The sequence below is a fragment of the Populus alba genome, chromosome 3, assembly GCF_005239225.2.
Source record: "Populus alba chromosome 3, ASM523922v2, whole genome shotgun sequence".
Classification (NCBI taxonomy): domain Eukaryota; kingdom Viridiplantae; phylum Streptophyta; class Magnoliopsida; order Malpighiales; family Salicaceae; genus Populus; species Populus alba.
Genome location: NC_133286.1, coordinates 10,552,462 through 10,572,986, shown reverse-complemented (window position 1 = coordinate 10,572,986; position 20,525 = coordinate 10,552,462). Strand labels below are relative to the sequence as shown.

The 20,525-nt window shown below is 31.9% G+C and overlaps 3 protein-coding genes across 4 annotated transcripts; all 3 read left to right on the top strand.

Annotated features, from left to right (window-relative positions):
- The first annotated feature begins 583 nt into the window (after nucleotides 1-583).
- Nucleotides 584-2,624, top strand: LOC118038039 (trimethyltridecatetraene synthase-like). The gene is made up of 2 exons (XM_035044305.2): nucleotides 584-1,539; nucleotides 1,635-2,624. The coding sequence occupies exons 1-2, from the start codon at nucleotides 640-642 to the stop codon at nucleotides 2,262-2,264; spliced, it is 1,530 nt and encodes a 509-aa protein (XP_034900196.1). The 5' UTR covers nucleotides 584-639; the 3' UTR covers nucleotides 2,265-2,624.
- Nucleotides 2,625-9,491: 6,867 nt separating this feature from the next.
- On the top strand, nucleotides 9,492-14,321 carry LOC140955379 (uncharacterized). 2 transcript variants are annotated; one of them, XR_012169389.1, is made up of 3 exons: nucleotides 9,492-9,767; nucleotides 13,213-13,547; nucleotides 13,727-14,320. XR_012169389.1 is itself a non-coding variant. In XM_073408022.1 (3 exons), exons 2-3 carry the CDS (start codon nucleotides 13,215-13,217, stop codon nucleotides 14,170-14,172), a joined length of 834 nt encoding a protein of 277 aa, XP_073264123.1. In that variant the 5' UTR covers nucleotides 9,497-9,767; nucleotides 13,213-13,214; the 3' UTR covers nucleotides 14,173-14,321. The 2 variants fall into 2 exon arrangements, 1 of the variants encoding a protein (XP_073264123.1); XM_073408022.1 differs by having other exon boundaries at nucleotides 9,497-9,767; nucleotides 13,672-14,321.
- A 2,033-nt stretch (nucleotides 14,322-16,354) lies between these two features.
- LOC118038038 (trimethyltridecatetraene synthase-like) lies at nucleotides 16,355-18,608 on the top strand. The gene is made up of 2 exons (XM_035044304.2): nucleotides 16,355-17,335; nucleotides 17,772-18,608. The coding sequence occupies exons 1-2, from the start codon at nucleotides 16,427-16,429 to the stop codon at nucleotides 18,399-18,401; spliced, it is 1,539 nt and encodes a 512-aa protein (XP_034900195.1). The 5' UTR covers nucleotides 16,355-16,426; the 3' UTR covers nucleotides 18,402-18,608.
- Nucleotides 18,609-20,525: the final 1,917 nt, after the last annotated feature.

Sequence of the window (20,525 nt, the reverse complement as noted above, 5' to 3'; positions counted from 1 at the left end):
AAAAAATCAGGAACCAAATGAGTGAATGTATAAAACATGGTAACATAAGGATCGAATTGGAATTAACAAAAGAAAAAAGATTACGTGAGACGATGCGTATAAATGTCCCTCAAGCTTCAGTAACCTACAGGATACAAGGCATCAGGGAACTAACCTTCAATAACCTCCAAAGAAAAAGATTGATCACACAGACCCACCAACAGAACCAAATTTTCTTCCCCGCCACAGTAACCAGCCTATAACTTTAAAAAAGAAAAGAAAAAAAGTAAGTTGAATTTAGCTCACGGGTGAATGAGAGCAAGAGAGACAATTGACTGTTAGTTGTGTTAACATTTGTATTTCTTACCAATAATTCAAATCATTAATTCCCCAGCGCGCATATGCCAATAATACAGAAGGGGCGTGTCCACAAAAACAAATAGAAAACACGAAGGTTGGATTCAGAGGGCAGCGATTGAGAGCAAGAGAGATAGTTGACTGTTAGTTGGGTTAACATTTGTATTTCTTACCAATAATTCAAATCATTAATTCCCCAGCGCGCATATGCCAACAATAAAGAAGACATGTCCTATAAAAAGACTCATCACCTCTTCTGCTTGGATCACAGCCTCCACACAAATCACCCTTACCACTCTCAAAATGGAGCTCTCTACTTTTGCTGCCCTTTTGCTTGCTACCGTAGCCGTGATAACCCTCTTCCGCCACCTTACCCGTCCCAAACTCAACCTGCCACCAGGCCCCAAACCGTGGCCTATAATTGGAAACTTGAACCTCCTTGCAGGGCCACTCCCGCACAGAAACATGCACGCCCTTGTCCAGAAGTACGGGCCAATTATGCAGCTCAAGTTCGGTTCATATCCAGTTGTCGTGGGATCTTCTGTGGAAATGGCCGAAGCAGTTCTCAAGACCAATGATGTCAAACTGGCTGATCGTCCCAAAATTGCTGCAGGAAAATACACCACGTATAACTACTCGAACATTACGTGGTCACAATACGGACCGTATTGGCGACAAGCACGTAAGATCTGCCTCATGGAAATTTTTAGTCCCAAACGTCTAGACCAATTTGAGACTGTCCGCGTACAGGAGTTGCATGCTCTCCTAAGAAAGCTATTCGTGTCTGCTGGCAAGCCCATCAATGCAAGAGATAATTTTTCAGATCTGAGTCTTAGTGTGATCAGTCGCCTGGTGCTGGGAAAGAACTACACAGTTAAAGACGGGAACCAGAAGGAGTACATGTCGCCAAAGGAGTTCAAGGAGATGATTGATGAGCTTTTCTTGCTTAATGGGGTGTTAGATATCGGAGACTCAATTCCGTGGCTCGCCTTCTTGGATTTGCAAGGCTATATTAAGAGAATGAAGGCCGTTGGCCAGTTGTTTGATGGGTTTCTTGAGCATACATTGAATGAGCACCAGCAGAGGAGAAAAGGAGTCAAGAACTATGTGCCTCAGGACATGATGGATATCCTGTTGCAGCTCTCTGATGATCCTAATCTTGAAGTCCAGCTCGACAGGACTGCAGTCAAGGCATTTACAATGGTATGCTCTATTCATTTCAATCAACATGCGAACAGTTCCGAACTAGTTTAAATGCTATGAATTCGTGAATATTTTTTCCACTTCCTTTTCCGCAGGATTTGATCGCAGGTGGGACTGAGAGTTCTGCGGTGACAACAGAATGGGCCATGGCGGAGCTCTTGAAAAAGCCAGAGTATTTCAAGAGGGCAAACGAGGAGCTAGATCGAGTGATTGGAAGAGATAGGTGGGTTGAAGAGAAAGACATTGTTAACCTGCCATTTATCAACGCAATTTGCAAGGAGACGATGCGTTTGCATCCCGTGTCACCCTTCCTAGTGCCTAGACTAGCTCGGGAAGACATCCAACTTGGTGGCTATGACATTCCCAAAGGCACCCGAGTCATGGTAAATGTATGGACCATTGGAAGGGATGCAAGCATATGGGAGAAGCCACACGAATTTTGCCCGGAGAGGTTCATTGGAAAGTCCATTGATGTCAAGGGTCACAATTTCGAGCTGTTGCCCTTCGGAGCTGGGAGGAGGATGTGTGTTGGGTACAGTCTAGGGCTCAAGGTGATTCAAGCAAGTGTGGCAAATCTTCTGCACGGGTTTAAATGGAAGTTGCCTGGTGATATGACAACGGAGGAGTTGAACATGCAGGAGATTTTTGGCCTTTCCACTCCTAAGCAAATCCCTCTTGTTGCAGAGCTTGAACCCCGACTTCCAGCTCACATGTACTCCATGTGATGATGATATCCTGCGGACCCGCGGACCGCATTTGGAGGAAGTATGTTTTTGATTTTGTGTTTGTTGGGTGTTCTGTTAATTAGTGGTTTTCTATTAAAAAAAAAAAAAATGTCTTTTTTTATATATCTTTCAATGCCTTTGGCATTGAAAATAAAAAATATATAAAAAAGGACATTTATCTTAAAAACATTTCGAAAAAAGCACCCACAAATGCATTGTTAAAACCACACTAAAGCAGTATCTTTGGAGCTATGTGATGCTTGTATTATGACGAAGTCATTGTGTCCACAACTTCGTTGGAAATTTACTCTTAAGGTGTTGTTTTTGTAATTCAAATAAAAGTATGTTACTTATTATCGACTTTTTGGTATTAGTTAAAATTCTTCTGACTCGGATTCTTTTCTAGTTTGAAATTTAAATTAAATTATTTTAATATAATTCAATTAATTAGATAGGATCAAAAACAATTTAAATAAAATATGGTTTGATTTTAATAATAATATCTAAATAATATATTTTTTTAATATTGGTATGACGAAATATTGAATCGACCCGAACTTTACTGCTTAATGTATCAAACACATAACTCAGCTCATGGACTCTATCGAGTTTAATAACTATTTTTAAAAATTATTTTGTATTTAATTATAAAATTGAGCAATAACCAAATATCATGATATTTGTTTGCGAGCATGATAATCTCATGAAAAGTAAATAAATTATGAAACTCAATTTAAAATTAAGTAAATGTTGAAAGCTGAAATTAAAAAAAAAAAAAAACCAATATAAAAAGCTAATATAAAGATCAAAGGAAAGGGAAACTAATTAAACCATCACTTAAATTAAATATCTTTTTAAGAAAAAAAACTAAATGAATTTATTAGGAAATAAATTATTTTTTCAACACACAAATAACACAAAAAGATATAAGTAAAAAAGAAACAATAATAAAAACATTACATAGGTTTTTAGTATATAGAACTACTAAATAATTTAATTAATATCTATATAAGCTCAAATCTAATATATTTAAAATAAAATAATTAAATTTATTAAATTTTAAAATAATTAAGGTTATTAACTATATAGTTAAATATTAGCTAAGTATTATGTATAAGATAAAAATGATTGAAGTTCGATAACTTTCATGAATTTAAGGTCATTTTTTTCCTTTAAAATAAAATAAATAGTCTTTCATCTAAAAAAAATAATTACTTCTCATGTAAAATCTAATATACCTTTAAAGTTTTTATAAAAATCACTTCTCAGTTTTAAAAGTTGAAGTTAAGTAGTTGGTCTTTAAAATTGAAGGCCAAACATGTTATAAAAGCTAGAAAAATAAATTTTTTATCTGCTTTTATAAAAATTAGTTTTTCCTAGTATACATTTTTTATATATTTTCCTTTAAAGCAAAATAATAAAAACTAGAAAGTGGACATAAAGGTTTTTATGACATAATCAATAATTCATTTCATTTTTAATTGAGTATTCTCTAACTTTTTAAGATATTCTTACTTTTTAAGTAGCCTAACACATGTACTAGTTACTTGCTTATGCATTTATAAAACTAGACTACTCAAGTTGCATTATATATATCATCAATACTTCACAAAATTCATTATAATAAGAGTTTTTGCTTATAGAACTAAATTTCTTATTAAATAGAACATAATAAGGATAATATATTAGCAAGAATGATGTACCATAAAGAAACAATCATATTCTATTTAAGTTGGCCTAGCCTCTTTTTTTTTTTTTATAAGATTCCATATTTTGGGATGTTATGTTTGTTATAATGTCATACTTGTTTTTTATACTTCAGAGAAACAAATCTTGATTGAACTCATTTACCATACAATCAGCTTACTTCATATGAGTTCGATGTACTTTTATCTTCAAGGAATAGTCCAACCTTTCTGTCCTACTAGTTAAATGCTATTAATGAAAATAGTAATTCATTATTCTTAATAATAGGGTCTAAAGACTTCTTGGTTCACCATTTTATTTTTACATACAACTACATTAACTTTAGTAAAAGATGTTTTAGATGTGTGTGGTTCTAATTTAATGCTAGATAAAAAGGATTTTGGTTATAGTTTTCTTTGTCATGGTTTAAGACAAGGCAATACTTATGATATTTCAACTTGAGACACATTTTATTTAGTGGTTTTCTAAATGTTAAATACCATTGGATGAATTACTTTTTATTGTCATCGGAAGCACATAATACTATGATAAGGTAACGTTTCACAATTTAATGAATCTTCTACTTATTTAATGGGATAGTTAAGAGATTATTTATGGTTAAACTCTTTACAACTTATCAATGAGTTTAACCACTTTAGGATGAATAGTTATTGGTTCATATTTAGACATCTTTGGAAAACTAGATTTATGTTTTAATTTCTTAGCACATATATTGGCAGGAATTTATGGAAATTTTAGCATGGGCATATGAACACATATTTTTGGCTAATTTGATTTGATGGAGAGATAAACCAGTAGCTCTTTTCATTATGCAATCAAGATTGGTTTGATTAGCCCATATTTTTATAAGCTATATCTCCAATTATACGACTTTCTTGATTGTCTTTACATCAAACAGATTTAGTTAATTCTTTTAAGTATTTTATTTGTGAGAATATCATTTCTTTCAATGAAAAATGATATCTTATATATTTCCACATCTAGGGTTTGACTTGTATCAATGATATTAATATGAAAAGTTTGATTCAATACAAGAAAAAAAGGTCAAAATTGGAATAAAAATATCATTTGATTCATCAATCTTGAATTAAAAAAAAAAAAAAGGCAAAGTTCTGTCATGGGTGATAAATGGAAAATACATTGGAAGTAACAATCCTCATCATGAAATAGTGTACCAATATGTCCTCACTGGCATTGTTTTTTATTTGAAAGATTAAGAGCGCTTTGGGCTATCCGGATACATGCATCATGCAAATGTTAATGCATGTTTGTTTCTAAAGGAAACAAGATCAAGTTGGTAAAGATTCCAAATTTTCATTCATTTTCCTAGTCATTTCTATGATCATTGATCACAAAGAAGCCTCGTTAACATTCTATATAAATATGTTATTCTATTTGTACAATTTAGGTATCAACTTCAAAAGAAACTTGTCTAAAACTACCAAGATATGCTTTATTTGCAAGATGAAGAATCTATTGATAAGGTCTTCAACCTATTAGGACTTCGTCCATAAATGAATGTAGAAAGAATATTTCAATACTTACTTGGATTAGTGGAAAGTCTGCTATATAAACATTATTGTGTAAGACTTTTTGATGAGAGATATGAATAATAGACTTCAAAAAAACTAGTACTTTCTGAATTGTATGAAGCAGGTAAGTAAACAACAAATCAGTAGGTATTTGAACTTGAATGCTTGGACAAAGTAGAATATTTGATGGAAAAATGGGAAATCCTTTTAAACAACCTATTATAATAGGAAAGCCTAATATCTTAAAATTAATCCATCAAGTTACTAATAAAATACATGGATGTTGTATTGGGTATTTTGCTCATGTTACATAACTTCTTAGAGGAAAGGACAAACAAGGGGGACAACACATAAGAGAAATAGAGATTTGGGATATAGAAGGATTTGACATTTCTCATATTTATAATACATGCTTGCTTATAAATCTAATCATATTAGATCTCAATAAGAAGTGCTTGATACTAAAATTAGTGGACGAACAATACCTAAACTTGAGGATACTCTATAATCTTTTCAATTGCTCGTTCAAAAATTATAATATTTGGTTTTGGAATTGAAACATTTCTATATATTCAAGAAAAACATATAGATTAATAAGAAAAACATATAAATAAATAAATAAAAGTAAAGTTCATTAATTTATATTGCAATGTGTGTTAACCAAAATTTCTACGGATAATCTGTATCATCTCAAAAAAGTAATCTGATTGAATCTCCTAAATAGTTTTGTTTAAGCTATGTTTTGGTATTTTTTTATCCACATTATAAAATAATATCCTACTAATCTCTATCAGATTGTTACTTCACTCTTTATAATATAAGCTCAAGTGATGCCAATTAATAATGGAGAGAGATATTTAACAAAATTGCAAGCAATTAATGCTTTTTTCAATTACATCCTCCCTTTGGTTGATATTTTATGAATTGAGTCCCTCCATCTAAAAATCATCACCAATTTCAAATGTTTTTAGCAGTCGAGTCATGTTAGAAGAATATCCCATGTTTGCGGGACCAAGGAGAGTTATGGAACTTAATGACATTATTGCTAACTTGAATTTTCAACAACCCAAATAATGGCCTCATGAAGATTATCTATCTATCTATCTATCTAGAGAGAGAGAGAGAGAGAGTTGACTATTATTATTTTAAAATTAATTTTTTTATTTATTGTTTTTAATTTTTTTATGAACTTTATCAAAAATAAAACTTTAAAAATAAAAAATATATATTATTTTTATAAAAACAAACTTTAAAACACAATTTCAACTCCAATCGAAACAGTAACATGGTAGGCAGAGCAATGCTCCAAGTGTTTTACCCTGTAAGACTCAAATTTTAGTTGCTAGTTGACTAATTAATTGACAAGTGGTTTGGATCATTATTCATATGTTAGGCTACGGAATTACAAACTTTTCAGTGTAAAAAAAATGATCCGAAAATAAATTAATAAAAAATATTGTAAGCTCAAGTAAATTGTTTTTTTTTTTTTTTTGATGATGATCCTGCACAATATTCTCTAGATCTTATCTAGTAAAATCTTATACTAATTCAACTATTAAATAAATAGTTATATATGTTAAAGTACAATTATACACAAATAAACATCTAATTACTGATATTAATTAGCACATAGATTAGATGAACCAAATCTTTCTTATGCGTGGATTAAATTGACTAAAATCTAATTTTTTTTTGTTAATGTTGCTTTTTTAAAATCTACTTTGGTTAAAATATTATAAATAACTCCATTAAATATATTTTTGAGTTTCTTTACCTTTTATCTTGTAATTAATCTAAAATGAACATACAATGGATATTTTGATATAGTATTTATGGCATAAAGTTGCATGTATATGTTTATATTTTCAAAAAAGAAGCCCATCCTTTATAAAAAAGACAAAAAAAAATAGCCCATGGGCCTCTCTTAGGTCCACTTTTCTGGGCTTTGTTATGAGAGGTCCTTCGGGTTTTTTTATTAATAAAAGAAAATAGTAATGCTATAAAATGATGTGATGGGTTCTTCCGTTAAACCTCGGGGCCTGGTTAATTTCAAATCATCATGACGTTGTAGCAGAAGAAATTTAAGGGTTTTAAGAGAATGAAGGCTGTGGCCAAGAAGATTGGTAGGTTTACAGAGCATGTGGCTAAGGTCCTATGAACTGGAGTCAAGAAGCTCAAACTGGTGTGTTCCATGGGCCACTTTCCTCTTAACAACCACATACTTGTTTTTTTTTGTGGATATATAAATGGACTTTCGGTTCCCAGCTAGTAGGTTCAAAATGTTTGAATTATACAAAATAAAAATATGAGCATCAAGTTGAAAATTAAAAAAAAAAACTACTTTTAAAACCCACAATAATGAGAAGATTAACAGTAATGAACTATGAAAACATTATATTAAAACCTCATTCTCTTTTATTTTTATACTATAATATAATATAAACAGCTTGGGGTAGTAATTAAAAATTATTACATTGTTCGGCAAGAAAATTTAAAAATAAAAATGACTTAAAATTGCTCCAACAACCATGTATTATTAAAATACTCGCTGTCATGGATCACATTGGCATCCTCACTTTCTTCATAGAAGCTCTCCACTAGTGATTATTCAACCATTGACTGGTGATTATTCAACCATTGACTAGGGTGACCTGAAACTTAAATGGTGAGTATAACTTGAGTGATATTTGATTTTATTTTTTTAATTAATTTAAAAAATATAAAATTAATTTATGAATATTTGATCTTGAATATTATTTTATAGCTTATATTCTCATAAAATGTTTTTAAATTTTTCTACGTGGGATAGCTATATATATATATATATATATATATATATAAACTATGTTTATATGGAATATTTCTTAATTTTTCTATGTAAAATAATTATCTATATATATATAAATATTAAAATTTTAAATATTTTTGTTTTAATTTTTAATGAATTAATCTTGATCAACAACCAGATGGAGTTTAATAATTATACTTTTTATTATTCAAACGTGAAACAGTCAATGGTGAGGTCTGCTGACCTCTTTCCTTGAACGAACCGAGAAAATCATATGCAAAATTCTCAAAATAAAATACATCAAAAACCCCATGTCGTTTTCTTTTGTTTAATCATTAAAACGCCTCGTGCTTGGCTCGCTTCTCGGAAAACATCTCCTGTACTTAAGTGCTTGGTTTTCTTTGATATTCTCACGAGCTATCATTGACTAAAGGCCTCACTATTCAGATGCCCAGAAAATACGACGAAGATGCAATCCCTCAATGACTTCCCCCATAAAAACACATAAAATTAAGTATTGCAGCTAACAAGAATGTTATGAAATCTTGCAGAAAGTAAACTTAATCTAATAGTTGGATTAAATGTTATGTTTATTTTCATCAAAATATTTATTCGTTTCAGTATGAGTTTCTTCTTGAGTTCAAACATATCAATCTAATTTATAAACATGTTTTACTAACATTAATTCTTGTTGATTTATATCAAAATCTTATTTTCTATTCTTAAAAGACTAACCATAAAAAAACAAAAAAAATCTCACACAAAATATGTAAACCTTTAAGAAAAAAAAAAAAAAACTAAACTATTATCTATAAAAATCATAGTAAGAGATTATTTGAAAACACAGTTCATCTTATATTTCCAAAAAAATTTAAAATTTTTTATTAAAAATTATCTTTTATATTTTTGTATTGTTTTAATGTGCTAATATTAAAAATAATTTTTTAAAAATTAAAAAAAATATATTTTAATATATCTTTAACTAAAAAATATTTTAAATTATAACTACAATCTCAACCATCCCAGAGTTGTAGATATTGCTCCATGGAAAGAAAAAAACGAGAAAGTTCAGTGTAGCCAGCATCTACTTGTAAAACTAGTAATGTTGACTGTTAGTTGAATTAACAATGCATAGATATGACAATTTAATATAAATTTTATGGATATGCCAAGTAGTCATGGCCATTCACATATGACATTTAGGCCTTGTTTGTTTCAAGGAAACTGAATTCCAGGAATTCAGTTTCCTCATTTTCCAATGTTTGGCACCCATCCGGAAAGTTAGTCAAAGGAAAGTTAATTCCTTAACTTTCCGGTCAACAAGGAAATTACTTTCACCCGTGGGAAAGTGTTTTCCTTTCCTTATCAAAAGGAAAACACTTTCCTTTATTGATAAAACACATCTCCTCCTCCTCTCTGTGTCCGAAAATAGTTGAAGCAAAGAAGATCTGCTGGAGAATCACACTTGCATTTCAGGTATTTTTTCCCTCAAATTTCTCTATTATATCTCTTTATGTTTTTTCATCTGCTTCGTATTTTTTAGATCTGTAAGAATTATAACAAAAAAAACCTTGATATTGTTTAATTTGTTGTCTGTTCTGAAAAAAAAAACAATTTCTTTGTATTTGTATTTGTTGCGCAAACAATCCATCATGGTTGGGGAAGCTACCTGTCAATTTTTTCTCCATACTCAGTTTTCTTCTTCATCTCTTCGTCACATTCAAACAAGCTCACAAAAAACCCAACTAAATTTATCGGGAGATTATAGTGATTTTTTTGCTGCTGTAGCTCGTATGTGATTTTCAAACCAAACATCACAATCTTCCTAGTCCCTCCCCATGTGCCATGTGGTTGGGGAAGACAGTGAACCAGCCTCAGACGCTAATGCCAGTAGCTAGCACACAGCGAAAAAAACCTTATCTCTCATGGCTGATCATTCTTTCCACGACTCTTGACTTAAAATCAAATCCTCCTTATTCCTCTTGACTTGAAACCGGCAGTGACTTGAAACCGGTAGTGTGGGTCTAGATCTAGATGGAGCTTGCTGTGTCCGAGAACTTCGTTTGTTATAGTATTCCCTCCCACTGCCTCCCTATCTGATGTTAGATCAAGAAAGGAGCTCTTCAACAATGAAGGGCATATGGCCCATAACTAATTTCACTAGTCTCAAGATTGAGTCGAACCTCCCTGAGCTCCCTCTCAAATCTCTTTTTTCTTCATAAGAATGCCGAGTCCAGAGTGAGCGTCGAGAGGGTAAGCGTGTTGGGGGGAAATCACGAAGACGGGCCACACATACTTGGCTTTACGCGATAGGGCGTTTTTTTAAGACTTTCACCTTTTGAAGCTCACTTGACAGAGGGGTAGCAGGGGCTTTGGAATCACGAATGAGGGAAATGAGGGAAACCGAATGAGGGGAATGACAGGGAATTACAGTGGAATGAGTGGAATGTAGCTTGGACTCCAACATTTGTATCTATTCTGTTTAATGAGAGGGGAAATGAGGGAAACCGAATGAGGGAATGACAGGGGAATAAAGAGAATGACAGGGGAATAAAGAGAATTACAGTGGAATGAGAGTGGAATGAGAGAAACCGGAATGAGAGTGGAATGAGAGGTGAGAGTGGAATGAGAGTGGAATGAGAGAAACCGGAATGAGAGTGGAATGAAATGAGAGGTGAAGCCTTAAATAGTTTAATCATGTAATCTTTATTGTTTATTATTGGCAGTCAAACGAGCACTTAACTCATGCATATGCCTAGAATTCTGTAATAGTGTTGTCATTGATGTATTCTTGAAAAAGCTTTTGCGTTGATTGGTGGGGAAGTAGTTCTTATCAACGAAGTATATTCAAATCACATGCTCATGGTGAAGAAATCCCTTCGCTTAGAGTCTGGTTATACTTATCTTCAGAGTATCTGCCACCTTACATATCTGATGATTTTATGGATAGGAAAATGATTATAAAATCTCCTCTGGTTCTGATAATTTATCTTTCACTCAATGTGGGGCTGTTTCCTATCTGAGTTGAATTTAAGTTCAACAAGTACGCTGAAGCCATATCTTATTCAATGTCATGCCCATTTTTTGTGGTGTTTATTCTTTAATTTCCAGCTTTGCTTGAGTGACTTCAAAGCTAAATCTCCATGTTTATAACTAACAAATCAAAATAGAATAGAATTGAACCTAGCCATGAACTCGATCGTGTGTTGTGTTGCCGCATACGAGGTGCTTTTCAAAACTTATGTTTATTTAATTATTCGATAATGACATTATTTTTAAGAATTAAAATGATTGCTTATTGATCATTATGAACTTATGAATTGTATATTGTCAACTTCTTTGAGCATAATTTATTGTATTGATTGTGTAAGTATTTTATATGCTTTTCTTAATATTTATTTCCCTACATTTTTAGGTTTTGTTATCAGAAAACTACACTTTCATGTTATGGATAGTAAAATAATTAATGCAGTATGCATGGGAGCAGCTGTAACTGTGATAGCTACAGGGGTAACTATTATTGAAGAAGAAAGAAATAGAATTTATATACCAAGAGAACCACGTATAAATGCAATTGCTGAACGAGAATTCTATATTGACAGCATTTTGAATCGAGGTGATCGACATTGCGTTGAACAAATTCGTATGAAACCTATTGTATTATATAGATTATGTGATGTTCTCACAAGTCGTAACCTATTACGATCAACTCAAAATGTGTCTATTAGGGAGCAAGTAATTGTGTTCTTACAAATTGTAGGCCAAAACCAAAGATTTCGGGTTATTAGTGGTATATATTATAGGTCTGTTGAAACTATCCATCGTTACTTTAGAATTGTTTTAAAAGCAATTCTAAAGTTATACAAACACCTTATTAAAGATCCAGAGGATACAGTTCCAGCAGAGATAATGAATAATAGAAGATTCTATCCTTATTTTAAGGTATGAAAACAATACCAATATTTTTATGAATTAATTAATTACATTAAAAAAAAAGGTTATAAATTATTTTTTCATGTTTATATAGGATTGTGTGGGAGCAATTGATGGTACCCATGTTCCTGCAAATGTTCCTGTTGAGATTCAAGGAAAGTTTCGAGGACGAAAAGAAGGAACAACACAAAATGTTTTAGCAGCTATAACTTTTGATTTGAAGTTTATATATGTTTTAGCTGGCTGGGAAGGAAGTGCTCATGATTCACGGGTTTTAGGTGATGCATTATCAAGATCTAATGGTTTTAAAATTCCAGAAGGTATATAATAAAGTATGTATTATATGCATAAACATATAAAATGTCTTATTACATAAAGATAGTAATAGGTTTGTTTTTTTTTTAATTTGTAGGGAAATATTATCTTGGTGATGCTGGTTATGGTATTCGAAAAGGAATCATTTCTCCTTTTCGTGGAGTTCGATATCACTTGAATGAGTTTACAGAACGTTCACCAGAAAATGAAAAGGAGCTATTTAATCTTCGACACTCTTCATTGAGAACCACAATTGAGCGAGGGTTTGGTATTTTGAAGAGTCGTTTTAGATCAATTGATGGAAAATCTTTTTGGTCTTATGAAACACAAGTAGATGTTGTGCTTGCATGTTGTATTATTCATAATCACATAATAGGGGTTGATCCTTATGACTTTCTTATGGAAGAAATATGTCCGGATAGTGAACCAATTAGACGAACAATCAACTTAAGTCAACGAGAGGAAAGGGAAGAGAATAGGGAGTGGATAACAAAAAGAGAAATGATTGCCTCAACCATGTGGAATGATTATAACACTCAAAGAAACTAGTAATTGAGTGTTAATTATATGTGTTTGTTTTTATTATGTCTTGCTTGAGTTTTTATATGAAATTTATTAAATCGAAATATTGTATGATTTTATTTTGTATAAATTTGTAATTTCTTTTTTGTAGAAATGAGTTTCACACAGAATGAAAAATGCAAGGGCAAGCACTTCACATGGTCTAAGCCTATGTCTCACATGTTGCTTGAGATATTAGCTGAGGAGGCACTTAAAGGAAGCAAACCTTCTTCCACCTTTAAAGCAGAATCTTTTGTTAAGGTGGCTACAGAAATCAGTCAAAAGTTCAATGTGCAATGCGAGCCTAAACATGTGGAAAATCATCTCAAGACTGTGAAAAAAGAATGGGGAATAATAACCAAGCTTAAAAATAAAAGTGGTTTTGGCTGGGATGATTGTTTGAAGATGATTACAGTTTCGAAAGATGTATATGATGAAGAAGTAAAGGTATGATAAATATTATACTCTTTGTAATTTTTATATTTACTTTTGTTTCTAAAATGTTATACAATGAACTAAAAAAATTGCATATTCTATACTTTATGAACATGCACATCCCAATCATGACAAGTATCTCAACAAAAAACTTGATATGTATGAGATAATGACAATTGTTGTTGGAAAAGACATGGCAACCGGAAATTATGCCAAATCATATGCTGATGTCAACTTGGATGAGAACACTGAAGAGCAATCAATTTCAATTGAAAATGAAGGAGAATATGAAGAAACTTCAAAGGGAAAAGGGACATCTTCCTCTAGTACACAAAAGAGGCAACATAGAAAGAGAAACCGCATGTATGAAGATGATGGTGTTGAAAAGTTGTCTAAACAGATTGGAGATGTAGCATTTGCAATTCAAAGTCTCAGCAAAAATCAACTTGATGTTAATGCGTTGTATGCGGAAGTGATGAAAGTTGAAGGCTTTGATGAGATAACTCTTGGGGATGCATTTGATCATTTGGTCCAAAATGAAATGTTGGCAAAAGCATTTATGGCAAAAAATGCTAATTTGAGGAAAATTTGGGTTCAGAACTTTGTGACCCAACACTACTACAAACCTGCTTGCTAAGATGGTTTGAATATGTTCAAAATTTGGGTTCAGACTATGTTTGTTATTTGACATGTTTACTTGTTTAATTCGGTCTACCATATTTATGTTTGTAATTTGAACTAATATGTATGTATATGACATTGAAACGTAATATTTATGCATGACTATGTTTGATGTTATGTATTAATATTTATTTCTTGATGTTTATTTGATAGATATTAAAGGGATAATTGCCTTTACCCATAAAAAAAATATATTTATCCAAAATACCCATCAAAATATTTTTGTATCTATTTATCTTTTAAAAAATACTTCATACAAAAAAAAAAAACCCAAATATATAACTCTTAACATAAACTAATTTGGCTTTCTTCATATGAAAAAAAAAACTTATTTTAAGCTTTTAAAATTGAAAAAAATATATATTAATAAGTTTTACTTAAAAAATATTTCACAAGCTTATTTCTCTATAATATGATATGACATATATTGTTATATTTTATAAAATAAGCTATGTATAAATATAAGATATAATAAAAAAATTCATCATTATACTTTTTAGATTTCATTTTTTTATTTTAAGTGATTAAATATTTTATATTAAATATGTTATATATATTAGATAAACTTGAAAAAAAATTAATTTATTAATAAATTATTTTCCAGTTCATTTTCCATAACACAAACAAACACTGGAAAGTGTTTTCCAGTTCATTTTCCATAACACTGCCAAACATCGGAATTCACTTTCCAGGAATTCACTTTCCAGGAATTTACTTTCCATGGAATTCACTTTCCAAAAGGAAAACTACTTTCCTGCAAACAAACGGAGCCTTAATGGGAATTACAAGGAGCATGGGGCATTGTACCCTTAATAATCATTATCATGAGTTGGTTCGAATTCGAGTATGATGACTCGAACGTCTATATATTTCACTAAATTGAATTTTCTAATATATATTTTAAATTCAATGCTTTTCTATGAAATGGCTTAAATAGCTTGTTGAACTCAAATAAGCCAAATTAAGAGTGCATTTGTCAAGATTCATAAAAACAAATTAATTTTGAGTAAAACTGCTTTTATAGAACTATTGTAAGTTACCCTTCGAATTTTGAGTTAAACAATTTTTCTTTTGGTAAGTTTATTTTCCATTCAAATTTAAAGTAAATTTTTTTATTATTAATGTGGGTATCCAGTCCAGCTTACGCGTACCTCGACTAATCTTACGGATTATAAAGTTAACGATAATATAAGCTTCTAGTAGCTTTGAAGCTTATGAGACTTGAACTAGTGATCTCTATGAAATAAATCTAAGATCTGACTAGTTGAGATGTACCTCTCATGATTAATCTAAAATATTACTTCTAATTATACTTAGGAATTTTTTTTTCCATAATTTCAAAAACAAAAATAAAGGATAATTTTTTATCATTTCTCTCTCATTCTCCCAAACATGAAAAACACATCTTAATTTCACCTCTTAATATTATCCTCTTCCATTTTCTCATTACACCTAACAACTCTCGGTATTCATGCATGATCCAAGCTTTTAAGGAGAACATTAAACTGGGTTTATGTTTAACGAATAGTTTTTGGTTCTCGATTTTATTTTTCTTATTTATTTTAAATATATTTTTATAATAAAATAAGAAGTTATGTTTATTAAATTCATTTTTAAAAATAGAAAATAAAAATCTTATTTGAATTACATTGAAAATAACAAAATAAGTGAACATAAAAATCAGTTGAGTCAAATAAGGTCATTATTCTTTTATAATGAAGAATTTTGAAAATAAATTTTTGAGGTGTTCCATTTAGAGAATAGAGAAATAAGAGAAAAAAAATGTACATCTTTAGGAAAATGATTTTTATTTTTAATTAGTGAATACATATTCTAGCTCTTACAAAACGTTTTTAGAAACACGTGAAAATTCTGGTGAAGTAAATACAACAGGAAATTTAGTTTTTTGGTACCCTTTCAACAAATAAGTAATCCTAAAAGACCACAAATATTATTTGTCGAAATGCCTCTTTAACAAAGCTCGTGGGGGCCATGGTTGTTGAAGGTTCTCGACGTTTTCGCTTACCAACTCTTAGCTTGTCTTACAGGGCTCTGAGGGACAGCAACAGTGCCAACTAGTCATGAAGAAATCCAAAATTTCCTGAGACAAATGCTTTGCTTTTCTCTACGATAAATACCTGCATCGCCTCATTCTATTTTTATCACCGCAAATCTTTCTTTACCTCCAACACAACCCACCAACAAGCAAAATGGAGACTCCTACTTGGATGTCCTATGCCTTTGCATGGCTTGCCACTGTATCCCTTATCCTGCTAGCCAGCCGTCTCCGCCGCCGCAAGCTCAACCCTCCACCAGGCCCAAAATCCTGGCCGATAATTGGAAACCTCAATCTCATAGGCGAACTCCCCCACCGTTCCCTCCATGCCCTCTCCCAAAAATATGGCCCCCTCATGCAAGTCAAATTTGGATCATTCCCAGTTGTCGTTGGCTCTTCTGTTGAAATGGCAAAAACCATCCTCAAAACCCACGATGTTATCTTCTCTGGCCGCCCCAAAACAGCTGCAGGCAAATACACCACCTATAATTACTCAGATATTACATGGTCTCCATACGGACCTTATTGGCGTCAGGCACGTAAAATGTGCTTAATGGAACTTTTTAGTGCTAAGCGCCTTGAGTCGTACGAGTACATTCGTGTAGAGGAGTTGAGAGCACTCCTTAAGACTCTTAACAAATCAAGTGGCAGGCCTATTAATCTGAAAGATCACCTTGCAGATGTGAGTCTTAACGTAATTAGTCGGATGGTGTTAGGGAAGAAATACACAGTTAAGAGTTCCGAGAATGAGAAGGAGATAGTAACACCAGAGGAATTCAAAGAAATGCTTGATGAGCTGTTCTTGCTTAATGGGGTGTTGGATATTGGTGACTCGATCCCTTGGATTGCTTTCTTAGATTTGCAAGGTTACATTAAGAGAATGAAGACTTTGTCCAAGAAGTTTGACAAGTTTATGGAGCATGTGTTGGATGAACACGAAGCTAGGAGAAAGGCAGACAAGAACTGGGAGCCCAAGGACATGGTTGACGTCCTTTTGCAGCTTGCTTCTGATCCTAATCTTGAGGTCAAGCTTGAAAGACATGGAGTGAAGGCATTTTCACAGGTACTATGTTTTAACAAGTAAATTTATTATAAGTTGGTCTTTCTTTAATCACGCCAGTTGACTCTCAGGTACACAGTGACCTCAATCGCTCTAATTATCTTCGCCCATTTTCTTGGTAACGCAGAAACTTTTATCAACAACTAACTTTAAGTTATCCCATCAATGAAAGATCAGATGGGATAATGCCCACTACCCTTCTTATTACAACTTGAAAATTCTTGATAAAGGGGAACACTTGCGGGTGTGAGATGCACGTGTTCATCCAATTCGTGGATGTCCAACACTCAGAACTCAAAAGTGATCCTAGCGTTGCTCTGTGAATTTTTAATATTTGGAATTGTCTAATCAATGAATTATACTCTGTCCAACGCTCAAAAGTGGTCCTAGCATCTTTCTCTTGTACTTGCAAGTAAAGTTCGTTTGTCTCCCTTCTCAGGACTTGATTGCCGGTGGAACTGAAAGCTCCGCAGTGACCGTGGAATGGGCAATTTCAGAGATCTTGAGAAAGCCAGAAGTTTTTGAGAAAGCAACAGAAGAGCTGGATAGGGTGATTGGAAGAGAAAGATGGGTGGAAGAGAGAGACATGGTTAACTTGCCATACATCTATGCCATTGCTAAGGAGGTTATGCGCTTGCACCCTGTGGCACCCATGCTTGTGCCTAGAGCAGCACGTGAAGATATCAACATCAATGGTTACGACATTAAAAAAGGCTCTCGAGTCCTTGTTAATGTGTGGACCATCGGGAGAGATCCCAAAGTATGGGACAAACCTGATGAATTTTTTCCAGAGAGATTCATTGGTAATTCTATTGATGTTAGAGGCCATGATTATGAGCTGTTGCCATTTGGAGCTGGAAGAAGGATGTGTCCTGGATATCCTTTAGGACTAAAGGTAATTCAAGCAACCTTGTCAAATCTTCTTCATGGATTTAAATGGAGATTGCCTGATGGCCAGAAGAAGGAGGACTTGAACATGGACGAAATTTTTGGGCTTTCTACACCAAAAAAATACCCTCTTGTTGCTGTTGCCGAACCTCGTCTTCCAGCTCATGTTTACCCCAAGTGATTACAGCTTGCTTCAAGGATATTCTTCAAAAAATTGATGTTGGGGTTTCAACATCTTCTATGTTATGATCACTGTATTGTTCTTGCAGAACTTTTGTCGGCACTTTTATGGTAAAAGGTGTATTGTATTTGTATCTTTAATCCCTATCAATAATGTAATGTGTTTCCCTTTCTTATAATATTACTATACGATTCTGTTCCTGTTTTTTACCTTAATTTGTTGGGAGATTTTCGAGGCTTTTTTTTTTTTTTTTTTATCAAAGGAAATTTCGAAGGCTGGAAACGCATTTATACATCCAGTGAGAAGATAGAGCAGGCCCAAAGGTAAAGGGATGAGTTTTAAGTGGGATGAGAATGGATAAATGGTACTATTTCTTAATCTAAAATTATTAGAGTACAGGCTTTAGATACTCAAACCTGATTTTGTCGGATTTCATTTATCTTGGCATCCTTGATTTTGCCTGAATTCAATCTTAATTTAATATATTTTTGTAATTAATTAGGTATATATATGTGATATTATAATATTTATGTAAATAATTTTTTATTATTAATAAAAGTTTAATTTATCTTTAATATTTATATAATATTAGATTAATAAATTTAATATTTAATTTATTAATCTAGAATAAAGATAAAGTCTAATGATGAATTTCTTGATCCAAACAATATCTTTGTTTTTTCAAATATGAAGATATTTTTTTTTTCAGCTATAGCATTAGTTATGCTTTTTTTTTTAGAACTTTTTCAGCTCAAAGTACTACCATTTAGAATAAATCATATATTGATTGGTATTTACTATTTTCCCAACATTTCATTGAAATTTTTTTTTTAATTTAAACAGTTCTAAACTTCTAGTTAATCTTCTCCATTAATGTATCTTATAGCCAAGTATAGGATATCATTTCCTTCATATCACTCTCAATATGTATCTTATAACATATGTCTTTGGAGGGAGATGTTTCATATAAAATATATTAAATTCTTTTATACTAAGCTATTTTAGCATTTAGTCTATATCCATAAATTGAGACAATTTATGCAGCATTTTAGACCTATTTCTATCGATCTCTATATTCAATATATAAGTTGCTTCTCCCAATTAATATATGGAGAAATTCTCGAACAACTAAAACTTTACTAATTAAAATAAAGATATGTTGTTTCTTAACAATAATATGTCATCTACATATAATATTAGAAAAACGACATCACTCCTACTAATCCTTTGTAAACGCAAGGTTTATTCATATTTTTTATGAAATCAAATTTGCTAATTATACCATTAAAATTGGATATTCCTACTAAAAACTTGCATTGTATATTTGTACATTGCCTGTCATGTTAGTCTTTCTCTTAAAGACTTACTTAGATCCATTGGGTTTTATTCCTTCAAGTACTGAAACAAAATAAAAATTATTAAGTTTTAGTAACATCCACTAGGTAAAGTTAAATTATAAGTCATTGCAGCTAATGCAACAACTCTTGCTCCATTGCCCATATGTAAGCCCACTTCACCTTTAAGCAATCTTCTATCTTTAGCTCTTGGTCATTATTACAAATGTAAAAACCATATACAGTAACTAATATCCAAGAACTATTATGTAAAGTAGCAAGATAGTTTTCAATCATAAACATCACACGAGTGTTTACATTAGAACATTCTATTATCATGCTTGGAAACAATTCCTTAGAGGTCTTGTACCCTAGAGCATCAAACAACTTTTTGATATGCTTAATCATATTATAGACACATGTAGTCTGTTCATCATCATCAATATATAGATGATATTTTTTCTTAACTTTAATAAAAGCATTCTTATCAGGGATATGAGGAATATGACTTTCAAGCACATATAATCTTCTTTCTTATTTGAAAAGAATTCTCAAATTTTGATATTAGTCCAAGAAGTTTGGTCTAATCAATTTTCTAGCATCATGTATGCTTTGTAGGGGTATGATACTACTTATCTTATCTATCAATCTATTAATATAAAGAGAGTGAGTATTAGTTTCTCATTTGGATTTTTCTAGTGGGATAGAATCTCATTTAATTTACTTGACCTTGAATGACTTGGCAAATTAAAATAAATTAAATTAGATAGATAACATAGTTTATCAATCA